Raw genomic sequence first — 18,436 nt, 5'->3', positions numbered from 1 at the left:
ACTGACAATAGAAACAGCATACAAGTAATGGAGTAAATTAATTCCATTTGATGTGCTTTATTAAACTAGCAAGAGACCAATAAAGCATATGACTCAAAGATCATTATCGCTGTGTCATAAAGTATGTGTTGTGTTGAGTACATCATTAAAAAGTAATTTCTACATAACAAAACGTTTATCACAATTACAAGTTATGTCAGAAATGATGAAGCGTTTGTAATTATTATAGATACATTTGATGAACCATATTAATCCATTTTGACGTTCAAACAACTGGATTTCCGATCTTCAAGCTATGTAAGATAAAGATGTCGAAATTTGTGAGGTTTTACATGAAGCATTTTGAGGTGTTTAAGAACAACAACTACATTTATTAGTAACCCAATAGGAGTGAGCAATAACAAAAGTCATAACCCATAGAATGAAAAGAAATGAATTTATTCAATTAAAATATAGAAACATTGGAAACAGCACTAGTTGGCATGACAGCAACAAAATCTAGTTACTGTGATAACCACGGCAATTTCACGGAAATAATGTAAAGGGTATAATTATATAAAACAGGTTAGATAATTTTATCTACTTGATGAATGGTAGGATATGAAAATATATGAACAAAAATAATTTTATTGAGTAAGAATATAAATGAGAATGTCGTATTTTATCACATTTTTCTGTTGTAGAACTCTTCCTTGAATTGGTGCTTTCTAGTGTGTTACATAATGTGAACAAACAATAGTTCAAAGGAAGACATAAAAAGTTTGTACAAAATATCTACAGAGGGATAAACTTCTACCATTGGAAACATTTCTAACCTAATAAACTGGAAAATCACGAAATGTTATGTTCAGTAAATAAAGCGAACAACACGTTGAAAAAGCTATTAAAAGGATCATGGTACTTATCACTCAAAAGTAGTATATCATTGAAATCATGAACCAATCAATGTTAGACTACCATTGGAAACCTGGGAGCACTGGTTGGTCGTTTCATCCTAGTATAAGACTCCTAAGAAGTGCCCATCCATGATCCCGCACCGAGGATTCTCACCCAGAAATTTAGGTCTCGCGCATGAGATCTTAACTTCTAGATTACTGAGCCGGCATCCAAAGGTGTTAATGTCTAACTTCAAACAATCCAAGATATTGTTCAACCATCTTCCATTGTTCTAGTGAGAATCTGTGACCAGTGGAGTTTGATCGTGTTGTGTAGGAGACAATTAGCCACTAAAGACAGTGGAAAACGTCGCGCAATGTTGTGGATCGATCGTAGTTAAGCATTAAGACTGTTGGATGTCGGTTCACTGGTCTAGAGGTTAAGTGTTCGCGTGCGAGACTGAAGGTCCTGAGTTCTATTCTCACGTGCGGAATGGTGGATGCGCACTACTGGGGAGTCCCATACTAGTGCTTCCAGGCCCTGAATGGTGGTCTAAAATTGATCGGCTTATGATTTCAATGAAATCCACAACCATATACTGAAAAAAAGTAATATGAATAAAAATTGTTTATTTTAAAGTAGTCACTGTATCTACATGATAGTAAAAAATAAAAAATCAGTCACAAATAATAAGATAGAGATAATCAAAACACTGTGACAGTTCCATAGCTTGTTATCAAATTAGTTGATAACCGAAGTTCCATCTTCATTAACTCGAGCATCCAAAGAAACAGCCCCAAGCATTGGACAGTAAGCACCTTGACAGATTGATTGATCTGATCATAGATAAATGAAATCAAATACAACAAGATTTTTAGCTAATATAATTGAAATTCATTAGTCGACGAAGCTTAAGTAAAATATTAATTCGTATTTACGACATGTTCCGTGAATATATATGTATATGTTTCGACAATAAAAGAAGTCGTGAGTACTCCTTTAAATACAGTGTATTCTAATTGTATGGTCCTTCTGTTTATTATTGGCTGTTATTTCTAACAACCATTTTTCAGATGAAATATAAGCTTTCGAGACAAAACGAAAGACTATGTGGAGATTGAACTGAATAAGAAAATATCAAGTAACTTATATGGAGCTCTATCGAAATTCAGATCACGTTAGGCTATTAAAATGTTACGTCACTAATAAAAAATGATGGTGATTCAAATTCAATGACAATTTACTATCTAAGGTATTTTGAGTTATCAAAATTTAAATGAAAATGACATAAGTAAGAAAACGTACTGCAAACATGTTTTGATAACATGACATCATCCGAGAAAAAAACCTTTATAAAGAAATTCAACGTTTCAAATAATAGTGGAACATTCCTATACATTTTATACATGAGCCATCAAGACATTAGTTCTATGCAGCTACATTTAATAAACCTTGATTTGTGAAAATAATTTTCAGTTTAAATGATTGGTTATCCTGTTGTAAATTTGCACCGTGATCGATTGTAAATGAACTATAAAAATTGCATAGTGCTACTTAGATATCTTTGCTATTTCTCGAATACTTCAGTGACCTTTAAAGTAATCTTTTCAAACGTCACAGAAGATATTTAGGCTTCATGATCAAAACATTAATCTTTGAATAATAGTTTGAAGCACAAACGTAATAAAATGGAACATTAATGTTTCTGAAATTGGTTTTCCTTGATTCAACGTTAATATACATACTTGAGAGCGAAAAGCTACTAAATTTGATTTTAATCTTGGACATGGATTAGTTGTACTTTATAAAATAACTAATTAAAATCTCTCTTCTATGTCAGCCTGGTATTATACTAAAATGAGTTTACAATATATTTGGCTCAAAGCATAACTCTTTTCTAATTGGTTCCGCTGAGATAAATTTTTGGTCATCCCATCCTGTCCTGACCTGTGGTTTTGAATCGCTGTCCGAACATGAAAGTAGGAATAAGGAAAACTTTTCAAAATGAACCATCTAGTGTAATCAATTTATTTAATAGCCGAAATTAAACTGTAATTTTCTATGCTGAACTTACAAAATAAACTAAGTACAACAAAATTCGATCCATATTTGTTTTCCGCTCTACAAGAATAATTTCCATAATCACCAACTCGTACATTACGGATTAGTAACGTTGAAAAAACATCAGTTACCTAAATTTGAAGTGAATTTTTGAAAAAAAAAAATGTTGACAAAAGTAATTCTAATGTGTAGTTGAAATATTTTCCTTAACAGCTAATATTCAATTACTAAATCAGAAAAAAATAGATTAATCGATTTACTGAACCGAAGTTGAAAACATCTATATTCGGTTATAATACCTGTACTGGAAATAGGGAAAGCATGAACAGAAGAAATAAGCACAGGCAAGATATTCCAAACATTCGACATTATGCACTTTATAAGTAGATTCTATTAATCTGTAACTAATTATTATTTGTGTTGAATACTTTATCTAACAACATCAAAATCCCTTTTAAGTGACAGGAAAATATTCACCAAGTGAATATCTATCAAAGTTCCCGACAAAATATTGAAGTAAAAATTTCGACAACTTACAAGAACATCTTGTTCTAGAAACTTACTCTCCAGGACGATATTGATTTATCAGTGAACAACACCTTTTGAATAATTGTTTTACTTTGTTCTGGACGTTATGAAATTCAAGACAACTGGTATTGAGGAACAAATGCCCATTTATCAATTTACTATTAGCTGAATACTTGGATTCATTTACTTTTACAGTAATCAGTATTTCACACAAAAGGTAATCAGCCATTTTCTCAACAGTCATGCATTGAAATAAAAACAGATAGCAAAGGGTTAAGAAGTTTATTTCAGAGTTTTTAGCAGTTCGATTTACGATACCACCACATCTAAAAGTTATTTAGGTAGGAAAACTGCGAAGATAAATGTAATCAAATAAACAGCTGGTTGAACACAAAGTTTGAAATTTTCGACATCATTTATGGTTGTTTAACATGTATGCGAAATAAAATGACATTGTATCACAATGTTTGGTAGTCCTAAGTGCCTAAAGGAGATTGTCTAATGGACTACAGTTAGATTCAAAATACTGGGAATTATGGATAAGAAGTGTGGAAGATTTTTGTCTACTTGATGACTATGAGAGTGAAGACAAAATATATTGTAAATACTAGAATGAGGGCGGTTACAACAATTAGCTAATAGGCATGAGAGATTTAGAATAATAAAAGTTAATGATTATTCATTTTTAAAAAAATGAAAGGAGTTTCAGAAGCATAGTAAAATAAGAGTTTGAATATACTACTTTTGTACACAGAGCTTAAGCTTTAGTTAATAAATAACTAAAAAGGGTTTAAAATAGGAAAGCTTTTAGTCTTTATTCCCTGAAATTTCCAAACTATTTATTCCTTAGTCCCGCTCTATTTCATAACAGATTGCAAAACATGTTAAATAAATATAAATTTGGTTGTATAACTTTGTAAAACAGTCGTTATTTTTTTAACGATGACGCAATGGGTTCTTCTAGTTCTTTTAAATTCAAACGCTAAACTATACTGCCCTATAAAGAATTCAGGATTCATTGATGGGATGAACTTGTAAGTAAAGTAGATTGCGTTAGATATTTTCCACGAAAACTGAGAGCAAATTAAGCACAGTCTAATCATACTATATAAAATTACAAGGTATTAAACAGAACTCTGTTGTAATAAATTGAGGCTTCTAAAGTATACGATCCCAATGATCGATTAAGCCACTGATTATTTATTCTGATATACGTGAAATTATATCGGCCAACAATCTTCAGATACAAGTCGTTGGAGACATCAAGCCACATGAATGAAAAATCAATCAGAGGAAAATACAAATTCATTTCTACTCTAAAATTGCACTCCCTATTATTCTGTTTTCAATTTATTTCGTTATTTATCTAGTTCCAAATTATATCAATTTCAACCAGTGAATTGATGGACCAAACTATTTTAGTTAACCACTTTACGTCTAAATCATCAATTTTGACTTGCACGGAGTATATTAATAGTTTAATTTTGCTTCAAACCAATTCTGTTAAGGTCATAAGCCGATCTAAGTTAGACAACCGTTGAAAACCTGGGAGCAATTTACGGCCGTTTTGTCTTACTTCGACAGTATTGGGTGTAAGGAAGGTACTCACTGAAGAAAACAAATGGTCGCCCAATAATGTGGATGGATAGAAGTCAATTGTCTGTGAGTGAGATCGAAGGTCCTGGGACCGATCCTCAGTTCCCTGGTCGTCGATGGGAACTGCTGAGAAGTTCTGTAGTAGGACGAAACAGCAGTCTAGGGCTTCCAGATTTTTAATGGTTGTTTAACCTAGATCAGATTGTGATCTCAATAAGATAAATAATTGGTAAACAAGAACAGCATATCAAATAGTATTCATTTGAATTAAGTACACGATGAAAACGAGTACAAAGCTTACATTTGTACCAGCTGAACCATAACTTTGAGCTTTTTCAAGTTCATAACGATTATTATCAAATAGGGGTTTATTATTAGTTATTGGATCATAAATTCCAGTATACCATAATAAATCAGGATCAGGATATCCATTGACAATACATTCTAATGTCATATCATAATTTCCATCTGGCGCCTAAATAAGAATTTTATAGATATGAAAAAATAAAAACAAATCTACTTAATAGTGATGAAACAATACCTACTTTTCAAGACAAAGTATACGAAGATTGCTACAGTGGTTTTCATTTCAATAGAAATAGAATGGAACCACAGTAGAAGGTCAGACAAGTGGTCGCCCGTACCATAACATTTCGATTACAGGTGAAACACGAAAAGATCAACCCACAGTAGTTAAGCAACTTAGTTACTACTTGAAATCCTAGCCATAAAAGTCGTTGAAGAGGTTTTTAATATATCAAAACATCTCTTCTATATTTTCAGAATGTAAAATAATTAGCTTAATATAACTTATATCATTCAAAGAACCATTAGACAAGCAATCAACACTAATTGTGAGTGCCTTTCTGTATTCAAAACAAAAACCACCACAGGCAATCTTAAGAGGTTTTAGCCATTCGATCCATGTTCCCTTTTAGTTTAACTTTCACTAACTCATAATTATCAATGGAAGGCTTTTGTCTTTGTTCAACAAAATATCTTTTAAGAAATCCCATCAGTGATCAATAAGGGACCATTCTTCAGTAAATTCAAAGTTTTCTTATAGGGTAAAATTTGCTTGTTTATCAAAAGTAAGTTATTTGCAATATCAAATCGCTAAGGGCAATAGTAATATTTACCTGTCCATAAGCTCCTTTGAACCGAGCCTCACGAACATGTGGTGCATAATTAACTTCCACCATTACATCATATTCAGCCGACCCAGCTACGTTGTTAACTGCGTAACATCGATAAATACCACGATCATAACGATCAACACGGGGAATATGTAGTGTTGAATTCTTAAAAAGAATTATTAGTAATACTGAATGTTAATGTAACCTAGGCAATCGATTTCAATAAAACATAAGTTAAAATCTAACCAGTTTTAACACTTGATATGTAACATAGAAAAAACTATGAGCTCAATAGCTTTTCTTGAGAATAGCTTAAATTCAGTCATTGTTTTTAAAAAATAAGGAAGATCTCAATAGAACATACATAAATTCTTTGTGGTGAACCTGGAAGAGATAGAGGCCTTCCATTAGCTCTAGTCCAACTTATCATCGGTGGTGGCGAGCCTTGTGCACGGCAAACTAACGTTAAAGAGTCTCCTTCTGTCACTATTTTAGATGTCAACCCCGGGAGAATTTCAGGAGCGCGTTTTACAATAATATTCCCATATGCTACAGGCCACTGATCAACTGGTGTAGTTCCTGGAATTCAATAAATTGAAAAATCGAAAGTCAAACAAATTTTAAAAAACTATTTCAGTGATAAATAACCTTGGTGAAACTGTAAAATTAAGTTTAAATATTAAATACTATTAAAACGAGAAATCAATGAACTATTGAGTTTATAATTAAAAAGGGTACTAGAATAGATTCCAACGATTATTTAATAGTCTGAAGTTATCAGTGACTGTTTATAATGATAAGTTATAGAAGCTTTGTGCATATTAAATAAATGTACAACGGCTAATCATCTTCACTGTTAAGCTGGTCTTGACAGTATTTTTAACTGTAGTATAAAAGTGAAATAGATTCTAGTGTAAACTGTAAAAAAAGAGTGGAAAAGTTTATGGGCATACAAAATATAAACGTAAAAACAAATTAAGCTACGATTGGAAAAGGTTTTAAAATGAAACCTATTCTTTGTTAGTTACCAAAAGTACATGGTTAGTATTCTGTAAATATTAAGGTGATTCGACATTTTAGTAAACATTGTAAAGGAAATTATTCACTTTTGTTAGATAGATGTGGGAAGACACGAGAACTATGACTGAACCTTCAAAATGGAAATAAGATAATGAAACAAAGGAAATATAAGTCATTTCCCCCTAAACCTGATGATGAAACTCTTTTTCATCAAGCAAACCTGGTTTAAATAAAAGATAAGATAAATAGTTTGACAAAATAATCTAATAGTTCGAAGATTATTATCTGAAAGGGAGTTTTGTGGAGATTTTAGTAAGTTAATGGTTGAATTCATAAGTAGATTTAAGCTAGAGCACTATGGAAAACTTGAAAGCACTGGACGGCCGTTTCGTCCTAGTATGGGACTCCTCAGAAGTGCGCATCCACGATCCTGCTCACAGGATTGTATAGAATACATAAGAAAGGTAATACAAAACACAGTTATTGAAAAACACGGTAAGTAGTAGGTTGAAACTTCCAACATGTAGTATTACAGGTTAAAGGAAACAGTAATATCATTAACCAGCTATGGTGTTGTAAGTACGAAGAAAACAAAACAATGCTCATATTCTCATCCTCATGACTTTCACCGCGAATCAAGGAATCAAAAAGAAATTCAGTTCATAAAAATCTCACCCACTTAAATTAAAAACTATTCCAAAGTAATGAAAGGTTTTGTGAAATTTTCTTAAAATGAGTAATGTTTTACTAAACTTACTCAATTCAATGACACATCTGAATTGTGTATCTGCATCATTAATATCTACAAATCGAACAATCAGTTGGTAGGTACGTAGTTTGTTTACGTCAACACCAACCATATTAGGTGCATAGCTGGGCCTTCCAGGAAGAAACCTAACTGCGTATTTGCTGACACCATGAGGACCACGACGAACAGGATCTTTAAGTGTACTACCAGATGAGATTTGTTGTTTGTCTACAGTACGATACCAACTAATTTGCTACAAATATGATAAAAGAGGCAATTGTTGAATTGTTTACATAATTTCAATGCGAAATAAATGTGGTTCGCTAACCAATGAATAATCATATTTTTGCAAAGGAAATAAGAAAGACCCCTTATTAAGATAATATTTGTTGAACAACCATCAAAATTAAGACAAGGGTTAATTTAGTCACAGTGTTTCGTATCCTATGTATTATCTCTGAAGATAAACGAAGCATCTTCCACTTATGAAAATATCCTATAAACATAGGTTATAATAAATACAATGATCGGATAAATAAATGTTTCGCGCAATTAAAGTGTTTCATTTCGTAGTTATTTTCCAAGAGCTTAATTTGTATAGGTATTCGGCAAAACGAGTACTATTACTTCTGTGGAATTTTATACCCAAAACGCCTCTTGCGAAGTAAGATGCTATATTTAAACCCTACACTATACTACCGAGATAAGAATGCGAAGATACTTTTCCCAACTTCAAACCAAATTAACTGACAATTCAGCTATATAGTAAATAAACGCCAGGAAATATTTTTACTTACTTACGCCTGTTACCCCTCATAGACCATCCACCACCATTCTCTATCCAACTCCGTCTTGAGCAATCCTTTCCAGTTGTGTCCAGTTCGTATTTATCTCATTCATGTCTGCTTCCAATGCTCGGCGCAATGTGCGCATTTTGGCCTTCCTCTCCTCCATTTCCCCTGAGGATTTCAAGTTAGCGCTTGCGTCGTGTTGCAGTTTGATGATTTCCTGACTATGTATCCTATTTAATTCCAGGGTCGTTTCCAAACTTCCTTCTCAGCTACTACCTGGCTTGTTCTCTTCCATAGTAGGTTGTTGCTGATGGGATCCGGCCGACAACCGACAGTGAGTATCTTGAGTAGACAAGTGTTTAGAAATACTTGTACATTTTTGATGACGGTTTTAATAGTTCTCCAAGTTTCAGCTCCATACAGTAGAACTGTCTTGACGTTCGTGTTGAAGATTGTGACTTCGATATTGGTTGACATTTGTTTTGAGTTTCATATGTTGTTCAACTGTAGGAATGCCGACCTTGTTTTGCCAATCCTTGCTTTCATGTCTGCATGTAATCCTCCTCGTTCATCGATGATGCTGTCCAGATAAGTATGCAAAACTTTCCACCTCTTCCAGACTTTGTCCATCAAGTGTGATTGGCCTAGTGTTCTCCATGTAGCATTTGAGTATCTTGTTTCTTACCTTGTGTATGTGTGAGGCTGCTACTACACTGGTTTTCTTCATCTGCATTTGTTCATATCTATGAGATAGAAGAGTTAGGTCATCTGTGAAGTTTAAATCGTCTATTTGCATACAAGTTGTCCATTGTATTCCATGCTTCCCCTCAGATGTGGTGTTTATAATCCAGTCAACCACTAGAAGAAAGAGAAAAAGGGAGAGTAGGCAGCCTTGTCTTACTCTGGTCCTCACTTGGAATCCGTCTATCAGCTATCCTTCATGCACGAATCTGTAGTGTAGTCCGTCGTATGAATTCCAGATGATGTTGACGATTTTCTCAGCTACTCACCTCATAATGTTGAAGAATGTTACAAAAGGTCATCCTATTCATGCTATCAAATGATTTCTCAAATTCGAGGGAGTCGATGTATAGTGACGAGTTCCATTCAATTGATTATTCAACGATGATCCATAGTGGCACGATTTCTTATATGCACGACCTATTCTTATGGAATCAAGCCTGTTGATTTCCAAGCTGAGCGTCTACTGAATGTTTCATCCGGTTCAGCAACACTGTTGAAAACTTTTCCTGGTGACAATAGTAATGTGGTGTATCTATAGTTCTAACACTTGTCCAGATCTCTTTTCTTTGGAATCTTGATGCGGTATCCTTCTTTCCAGTCTGTTGTTGGCACCTGTTCTTCCCCACAAATCTCCCTCAATATAATGTGGAGCATCTTTGCAGTTGCTTCTATGTGTGACTTCAGTGCTTCGGCTAATATGTTTTCAGGTCCTGCTGCTTTCTCACTGTTTTACCTATCTGTTCCCGTAGTTCTGAATCTCGGTGACTGTCTTACCTTCTTTGTTTTTCACCGATCCCTCTGGTTTACTATATTTGCCTGTCAGTTTATTCGTTCAGTCATACAGTTGTCCGATGTTTCCTTCTGTTGAGGCTTTTTCCACTGTCGTTGCTAGCTGTTCCACGTATTTCTGCCTGTAGGTTCTAATACTCCCCCTCACTCTACGGTTTGCTTCTGTGTATTCAGCTTTTGCCTGGACTTTCTCTGTTCTTGTTCGACTACTGTTGATTGATGTCTTCTTGTTCTTCCTTTCTTAAATCTTGTCCAGCGTTTCCATAGTGATCCATTCCTTATGATGATGTCTGATGTGGCCCAGCATCTCCTGACACTTTGAAATTAGTGTTTCTTTGATCCCCTTCCAATTGTCCAACGCACTAGATTCCTCTTATTTGAATTTTTTAACGATGCAAATATGATCAATCTGATTTTCTGTAGTGTGATATGGTTAGACACATGTATCCTTGAATATGTGTTTGTAAGGGAATATTGTGCCGCCTATAACCATTTTGTGGAATGCACATAAATTTGCTAATCTATCGCCGTTCACATTCCTTTCTCCTAGTTCCCAGTCCATCACGTCCCATCATATCTACATACTCAGTGTCGTCCATTCAGACTTTGATGTTTGGGTCTCCCATTTGGATCGTCAAGTCCTTTCCTGGTCACTTCGCTATGATCAATTGCAGCTTCTCATACAACCAATCTTTATCGTCGTCGTTGCTATCATCGGTTGCTGCATAACATTCGTTGTGATCCCCTTCTTTATTTCGAAGGATGCTTTGATGATCCTCGATCCATGAGATTCCCATCCACACGTGCTCCATGTGCTTCTTTGCACAGCATCAGAGCAACTCCCTGAGTGTGTGGAGCATTTTCTTCTTCGTGATCAGAATACAGTAGCATCGCTGCTCAATCTATCCTTTTCTGTTCAGCTTTGGTTCAGAGAGATTGACTGAACCCGAACTCCGTCAAGTTGTATCTCCTCATTTACATAGCTATTTGATTGACTCTCCTGGTGTCCAACACTGTCCGAACATTCCATGTACCTATATTAGTTATTGCTCTGGTTGTTATAAGGATCATCGGTCTCTTGAATTCCAAAGAATCTCAACTTTCACGATGAGACATTATATTTCTTCCTCCAACTCGAAGGACAGAGTTTAAATGGTTTAGTTTGTTTATTCTAGTTAGTGCTTTTCTGACAAGGTTGTTATCTACGAGATGGGGTTGCTGATCCACTGCCTAACCCTCCTTTCTCCCTCACCGTGTCTTAGGGCTGGTAAGAGTCCTAGAAGAGCCCAGGCGGAAATACTAATCACGAATTCTGAGCTAAGTCATTCCTAATACCAATATTAAGTTTTTAGAGTGCTCCAAAGTTCTGTGAGCAGCCTTAGAACACAGGATAAGCAAGAATGAGTGGTAAATTAGCAGTTTCCCAGAACATCGTATGTTAATTTCAGAATTAGGGAAGGACATAAACTACCTTAATAGTGATACTCAAAAGATCTATCACCCGGAATATGGACAGCTGAAATAATACTATGACTTATATTCACGTTCCAAATGTTCATTGGATAATTTAATGTTTAGCATCTTCAAAAGAGTTATTCTTAAAATATATTTTGTCATTTTCGCAAATATAATATGCAAAACGTGTTAGTCAGAAAAATTTGGATATATTATTTCGAATATTACACAGCGTAATATATCTTATCTTCTAAAGATATGTTATTACTATGTTTTATATACTGTTAGTCATTCCATTCTAATTATATATTCTGCACTAGAAAGCCGAATATTTTTCAATAAAAGTTGTCAATGATCACTGGCTATGTTTTGTGGGAATTCGTGATAAGATGAGATATAACAAGTGGTCACTACTTTATTGAGCAAAGTTTTACATCTGCTATACAGCTGGCGGCTATGAAAAAGGGTGGGCTTGCCACTAAATATCCGGTTTCCAAGGACGTTTGTTAGTGCAAACGATGTGTATATTGTCTCCAAGTACTCATACCAATAGTCTAGAACATGTTACAAAGTAACAACGGATCGCCTTCAAGTAAATGGTTATCTGTTCATCAGGAAATTTATTTTGCAAGCACTTGAAGAGTTAGTCATTTGGGGCTGATTAACTAGTATCATCGGCCCAACTACAAATGAGATTCTCTAGTAGTAGTACTTGAGAATCAGCTATCAATTTATTCATAGCTAGCTCTGAATTATGAAAAATGCGGTAACGAGACTTAAGCAAGCACAGCATATTGATAATATATTTGATGTGTGAGGAAAATCTACATGACATCCAAAATGACTAGCTGCATACATCAATAATAACATCAACAATATCAATAATAATATGAAGAATTTCCATTAATATTAGTCTGTGAAGTTTCGTCCATAAATCTGCCGGGAAGGCTTACATCTTACCGGAAAAATATATGAACATTCTTCTCGCGGAACTATTCGAGAGATATCATGTAATCGGAGTGCCACTGAGCTAATCAATAACGGTATGAAAACCAACATGTATCAACAACGTATAGTAGCACTTTTAATTCGTGTTTATACATGTAAGCACATTTACAATTCGTGAACTGTCATGGTATATAATAAATATGTTTTCAGTCTCGGCTTAATTAGATGGCAATACGTTTGCAAAAATGAAAGATATGTATATATTTACTTACGGACTCTTGTTGTTCCTCTATAACTGCAGTGCAGTTAAGATAAGCAGTACCTTTTTCCTGTACGACTGCTGTTTCGATTCTATCAGTGATCTGGGGGATAAAACCTTTGAACCGATTGCATAATACTAATTAAAATATACCGACTATTTGAAAAGGGACATAAAATGAACAAGAAAGCAACACAAATAAGTAAAATCCTCCGGCGCAACTCGAAACGCATAATTTGTAAAGTGGCTTCTCAGAAGTAAATAACAATGGTCAAGTTAAACAAAATTGCAGGCAGACAAAAGTTTTTCACACGTTTAGTCGCGCTGACAATCAATCCTCTTCATTTTACCACTTAGAAATCAACAAACAATATATTTTATACGAATGGTAGTGAAGAAATTAAGTTGTATTGTTCAGGAAGTTGTGGACCATGGACTGACAAATACAGTAGTAATTGCATTCCGGTATCTTCTACCTATTCTTACACGTATCTCTCCATAATAGCGTCACGTTTTCTCTTCAGTGTCATCAAGTCAGCCGTAGTACAATAAAAGGTTTCAAATTGTTCAAATGGTTGTGGACGGAAGAGAAGCTTTCGCATATAGTGACCTATTTTTACGACGAGAACGCGATTGGTATAATGGAAACTATTATTATTATAACCATTTGTACCAGTGATTGTTTTACAGTACTCTTTTTGCTTAACTGTATCAAAAACACTTCCTTCCGTTGTCCATCTTGTTTGTGCGAACTCTCTTACGCTCTGTCATTTCGCCCGTACTCTTTGGCACGTCTCGGTATTCTTTCGAAACCATGAGATCGCCAATGAATATATCTTATCTGGACCAATGAAAGCCTTCTGGTTTTCGGCCTATCGAGGGATCCAATTCGTTATCTGGCGCGTAATCTTGTTGTAGTGGTGATCATAGTTAATCGGGACTCGACGACATCTAGACGCTTAACGGTCTTCTGTGTCTATTTGCAGTGGATCACGATTACTTCTAGGCAGTAACTATAAATCCTGACCCTAAACTGTCGTCCGTACCAAGTAGGGGAATCCCTCAGATCTACATTAGATTTTAACTGCGTAGTTTGACTTCGACATAAGCTGGCAGATCACATCATTCCCGTTCAGTATGAGTAGACCACGACCATAATTAGAGATTAAGGTAATTGGTAGTCCGTACTGGATTGTCGTTTGCTTCAGCCTACCGACCTTGGAATAACCAGAGTCAGCTGCCTAAGTACTGGTGTAGTGAATAAGAACACAGGTGAGGACAAAAGATTACGTATTTAGCACAAAATTACAAGGTTACTTGTTAAAATATAAAAATCATACACAAATACTCCATTTTTATAAAGTTCATTTTTTGTCTCAGGCTTCATTGTTCCTGCATCTTCATACCAAAGGCTGTCCGTTTCTATCCTTCCCCTCTCTATCTTCCTCAAACTTCTGCTGTCATATGCTCTGTTCATGACTCATGATATGTACTAGTTGTGTCAATATAAGTATTTCACACCACACCCTTCCCCCCTTCTAATAAGCTGTTCTCGCAGTCTTTCGGATCGCCGTACCACTTGTTAATTATGTTGTAGCTGTAAATAATTCCCCAAAATCAATAGCTCATTAAGTGTTCGACATTGGATGCTGACCATGTTGTTTAAGTGGACTTGTTTAACTGAAGGCTTTCGGTCATGCATCCGTACCAGATCACGTTTCAACACGGCGTGGGACACAGCTCCTACGTTTCATTAGCCAGCTTATAGAAAAGGTCCTCGATATATTGGTAACGAATCAAATATATCTTTCCTGCCTCTTCTCGTCTGACTTCTGATTTCTATCTGACTGGGAACGATCGAATATAGAAGGTGCTACTGGTAGCTAGTTGTAAAACTAGAACATCCGTTGCATCATCAATGTCCATAACTAACTAACCAAATCGTTGCTTAAGCTCCCAACACGTTAATCTGGTCTGATGTGCCTGTAAACTATCCCTGTTGCATGTGACCTGCCAATTCAAGGACACTATTATCCTACTATATTAGTGTGACTCATAAATTTTATTCGTTTCGATAAGACACGCAATACTGGTCGGTATGTTTGTGCATTTCACGTGATGACTGTAATTCTTTAATTATTGTACTAATCTAATTGCTTTTATGTTTAGAAACAGATAAAGTTTAAAGCCAAGTTGTCCTTGTTCTGACTACAGCTTTCACTTAGACTCTGGGATCGCCAGTATCGTGTTTACAGTTCTGGTAGTATGTCTGTAGGACAAATTAAATCCTATACCGCTGTCTTCTTTTGTGCTGTTCGCGACACGTACTCATGATGCTCTTAAAACCATCTCTGCAGTTGACTAGCATCTACCAGCTTTTGCTTGTCCCCCTGCTATGTTACCTTTCCTTTCTCTACACTTTACCAGGAACCCACTGCAAAAGGCTTCATTATTCCCCTCCACTTTTCCGCCTTCTTTGTCTCAGATATTTGTTTCGTTTCCACGTCCCTTATTGCCTCCCTCCCCTCTTTTCTTAATCTTGTTGTCGTCCACTGAGGTTGCTGTGGCCAGGTCTTATTGTGCATTGGAAGTCGTGGCTGTCTGCCATACATAAGTACGAAGGGTAACTTTTTGGTTGTTCCTTGTATGGAGGCACGATGAGCCAGCGAAATTATAAAAACTTTCTCCCAATCCCCTCCTTTAGATGCTAAACGTCCCCTTAACGTCCGGTTGTTTCTTTCTGTAGGCCCGTTCGTCTGTGGGCAATACGATGTTGTTCGTATCTTCTTCATGCCAAACACTGTCTTTAAACCCGTCACTTTCAAAACAGGGACCCTGGTTGGTTATTGTCGTCTTCGGTATTCCGTGACACACCACAATATGTCAGAATACTACTTCGGTCACTGTTTTGCCTGCCGGTCTGCAATGGTTACGGCGTCTACCCACCGTGTAGCATATTCTGTCATCACCAGCAAGTATTGGTTGCTGCTAGCAGTCTGTGGAAACGGTCCCACCACAGATCACCGATTGCGGTTACTGGGATTGACTGTAATGTATATAACGATCGCTTTTCACTAGTTGGCACTGTTGGGGAGTTAACACGTATTGGGTTACATCGTCTCTCACGCCTGGCCAGTATGCACTGTGTCGTAGTAAACCCATCGTTCTTGCGATACCTGTATGCGCTACCTGATGACGTTCATGTATCATCTTACGCCGCCAGTCTTTTGGGATCACAGCCATCCAATTTTTGTCATCATCCTGCCAGACCAGGGCCCCATATGTGTTCACCCTCAGTCTTTCCTTTTGCCGAAGCAACATTATTACCTCCTTGTCCACTGCTCGTTTGTCCACGTTTGCTCCCTCTTTTATCACTCTGATCACCTCTCGAAGTTTAGGGTCAGATTTTAGAGAAGACGTGATAATTGAGCGTCTACAAGAAAAAAGATTAATAAGAAGTTCCTATACTTATGACTGCGGTTGTCAAATGACTGCTGTACGTTGTGCAGACTACCGTGATGAGGTTATCTTTCGATGTTATTTATGTTGGAAGAAGTCTGTTGGGACAGGAAGTTTTTTCGCCCGATCACGACTGAGATTAAGACAAATTATGATAATTGTTGCGAATCTGATAGTAAAAGCACCTGTCACACTAGCTGCAACGTTTGCCGATGTAACTGAAGCTTCAGCTGTTCAGTGGTACGAGTATTGTAGCAATATATGTGCAACAAACTGACAAGCTTACACCAGTCGTATGGGGGAGTGGGGAAAATCGTTTAAACAGATGAAACAGCAGTAAGGATGTAAGATCCAAACCTAGATTCCAATAGGTTTGGATGTGGCCGAATAACCGAGGAATAGTTTTATACACTCGTGCCCCAATCTAAATCTGAACGAGGTATTTTGGGTAACACGGTTCTAAATTTCATCATATATACAAATGTACAAATTTACCTAAACAAATATCACCACCCGGTTATTTAACCAACAATTGATACCAAAATATTCAATCTAAATTACAATAAATAGCAAAGTGATAAGAATATATGAAAATTACCAAAAACACCGAAAGATAAGCGTTATTCTATCCTTTCTGGATAGATCAAGTAAGATTTCGTTTGAGCGGCTATTTTATAACACAAAGTTTTTCAATTTCTGGGAAAGTGCTCCAAATTACAACCAAAAGTGCACGATCCCAGTCAAAATCAACCGCACAATCAAAAAGCGAGCAGCCAATATGGCAGACGCCAGAATAATAGCAATTAAAACAAAATAGATACAGCTCAGTAAGGAACATAGAGACTCAATAAAAAACGATAGTAAAACCAAGAAAATTGAACGTTACAGTCTTAATTAGCATCAAAAATGTTAACGACATATACAAATAAAGAACACGTAAGGAAGAAATCACAAATGTATGCATGGAGGGATTTTCACTTGCAAAATGTATCCAACAAGGAAACGATAGTTCAATCGAAGCCGTAGTATTAAAGAAGACTGGGTAAGTACCTCACCAAGAATTAAGTGTTATTCTACCCTTTCTGAATAGATAACGTAAAAATCCGTTCAAAAGATAGTATTTCGTTACTATATAACACAAAGTGTTTCCAATTCTGAAAAAGCGCTTCAATATACAATCGAAATGCACCATCCCAGTCAATTCAAGCAACACAACCAAGGGGGGAGGACAATCAATACTGTTATATCCTAGCGAAGACATAAGTACGGGTAACTCCCAGGACCTATGAATGGACGTTTAGTCTATGTATATTCCTATTGTATAACTATTCAGTAACTAGATTATCTATATCTATATTCATCTCATTATAAGCTTAATTTTGACCTATTGATTATTATTATTATACGATTTACTGTTCCTAAACTATACTCAGTTTATTCATTATTGTCTCCCACGCTTACAGCCACATTTGGCTTGATTTTGTACAAATATTATTTTCTATTTTATGGTGTGATGTGGCAATATGTGCGTGGTGCAATAATAAACTTAATCAACATTTCGTGTTCATCTTCTGATTTATATACGGTGGGGGTGTTATCTAGTCACGATTATCAGAACAAATAATACACGGAGTTTAAGCACACTTACATTCATCTAAGAACAGTAAAAATATACAGACCAATAAATGACAGGGTAAAACATGGTTTGGAAAGAATGAAGAGACTGGCTCGTCCGGAAGTTAGAATAAACTATGTTGGTTCAACATAGCACATGACGTTACACTATCCCCCACAACGTCACGTATATTCAGTGTCCATAAAAACTACTATCCAAAACCTCGCACACAAGAGTATAGAACCCAATTTAACAAGAAGTCGAAGATAAAGGGATACAAGGATTTATTTGAATAGTGGTCAATGTTTATTCAGTCTCAGCTGTCTGAACATACACACAGTGTTGTAATGAGAGGTGTTAAAAATCTGATACCAATACATGGTGTACTACGCGCTAACCACCCAATTGACT

General features: G+C 35.8%; 1 protein-coding gene across 1 annotated transcript in view; it reads right to left on the bottom strand.

The window, feature by feature from the left end:
* Positions 1-1,617: 1,617 nt before the first annotated feature.
* Positions 1,618-18,436, bottom strand: part of Smp_174040 (neurotracting/lsamp/neurotrimin/obcam related cell adhesion molecule) — a gene marked incomplete at both ends in the record, with an annotated part of 46,634 nt that continues 29,815 nt past the window's right edge. The window contains 7 exons of the mRNA XM_018794815.1: positions 1,618-1,712; positions 2,951-3,068; positions 5,363-5,536; positions 6,201-6,362; positions 6,562-6,776; positions 7,975-8,218; positions 12,965-13,054. Coding sequence (XP_018649190.1) covers positions 1,618-1,712; positions 2,951-3,068; positions 5,363-5,536; positions 6,201-6,362; positions 6,562-6,776; positions 7,975-8,218; positions 12,965-13,054 — 1,098 coding nt within the window. The remainder of the gene's footprint in view (positions 1,713-2,950; positions 3,069-5,362; positions 5,537-6,200; positions 6,363-6,561; positions 6,777-7,974; positions 8,219-12,964; positions 13,055-18,436) is intronic.

The sequence above is a fragment of the Schistosoma mansoni genome, chromosome 1 (assembly GCF_000237925.1).
Source record: "Schistosoma mansoni strain Puerto Rico chromosome 1, complete genome".
In the NCBI taxonomy this organism is placed as follows: Eukaryota; Metazoa; Platyhelminthes; class Trematoda; order Strigeidida; family Schistosomatidae; genus Schistosoma; species Schistosoma mansoni.
The sequence above is the reverse complement of the archived record's forward strand: the minus strand, read 5'-3'. Positions and strand labels throughout refer to the sequence as shown.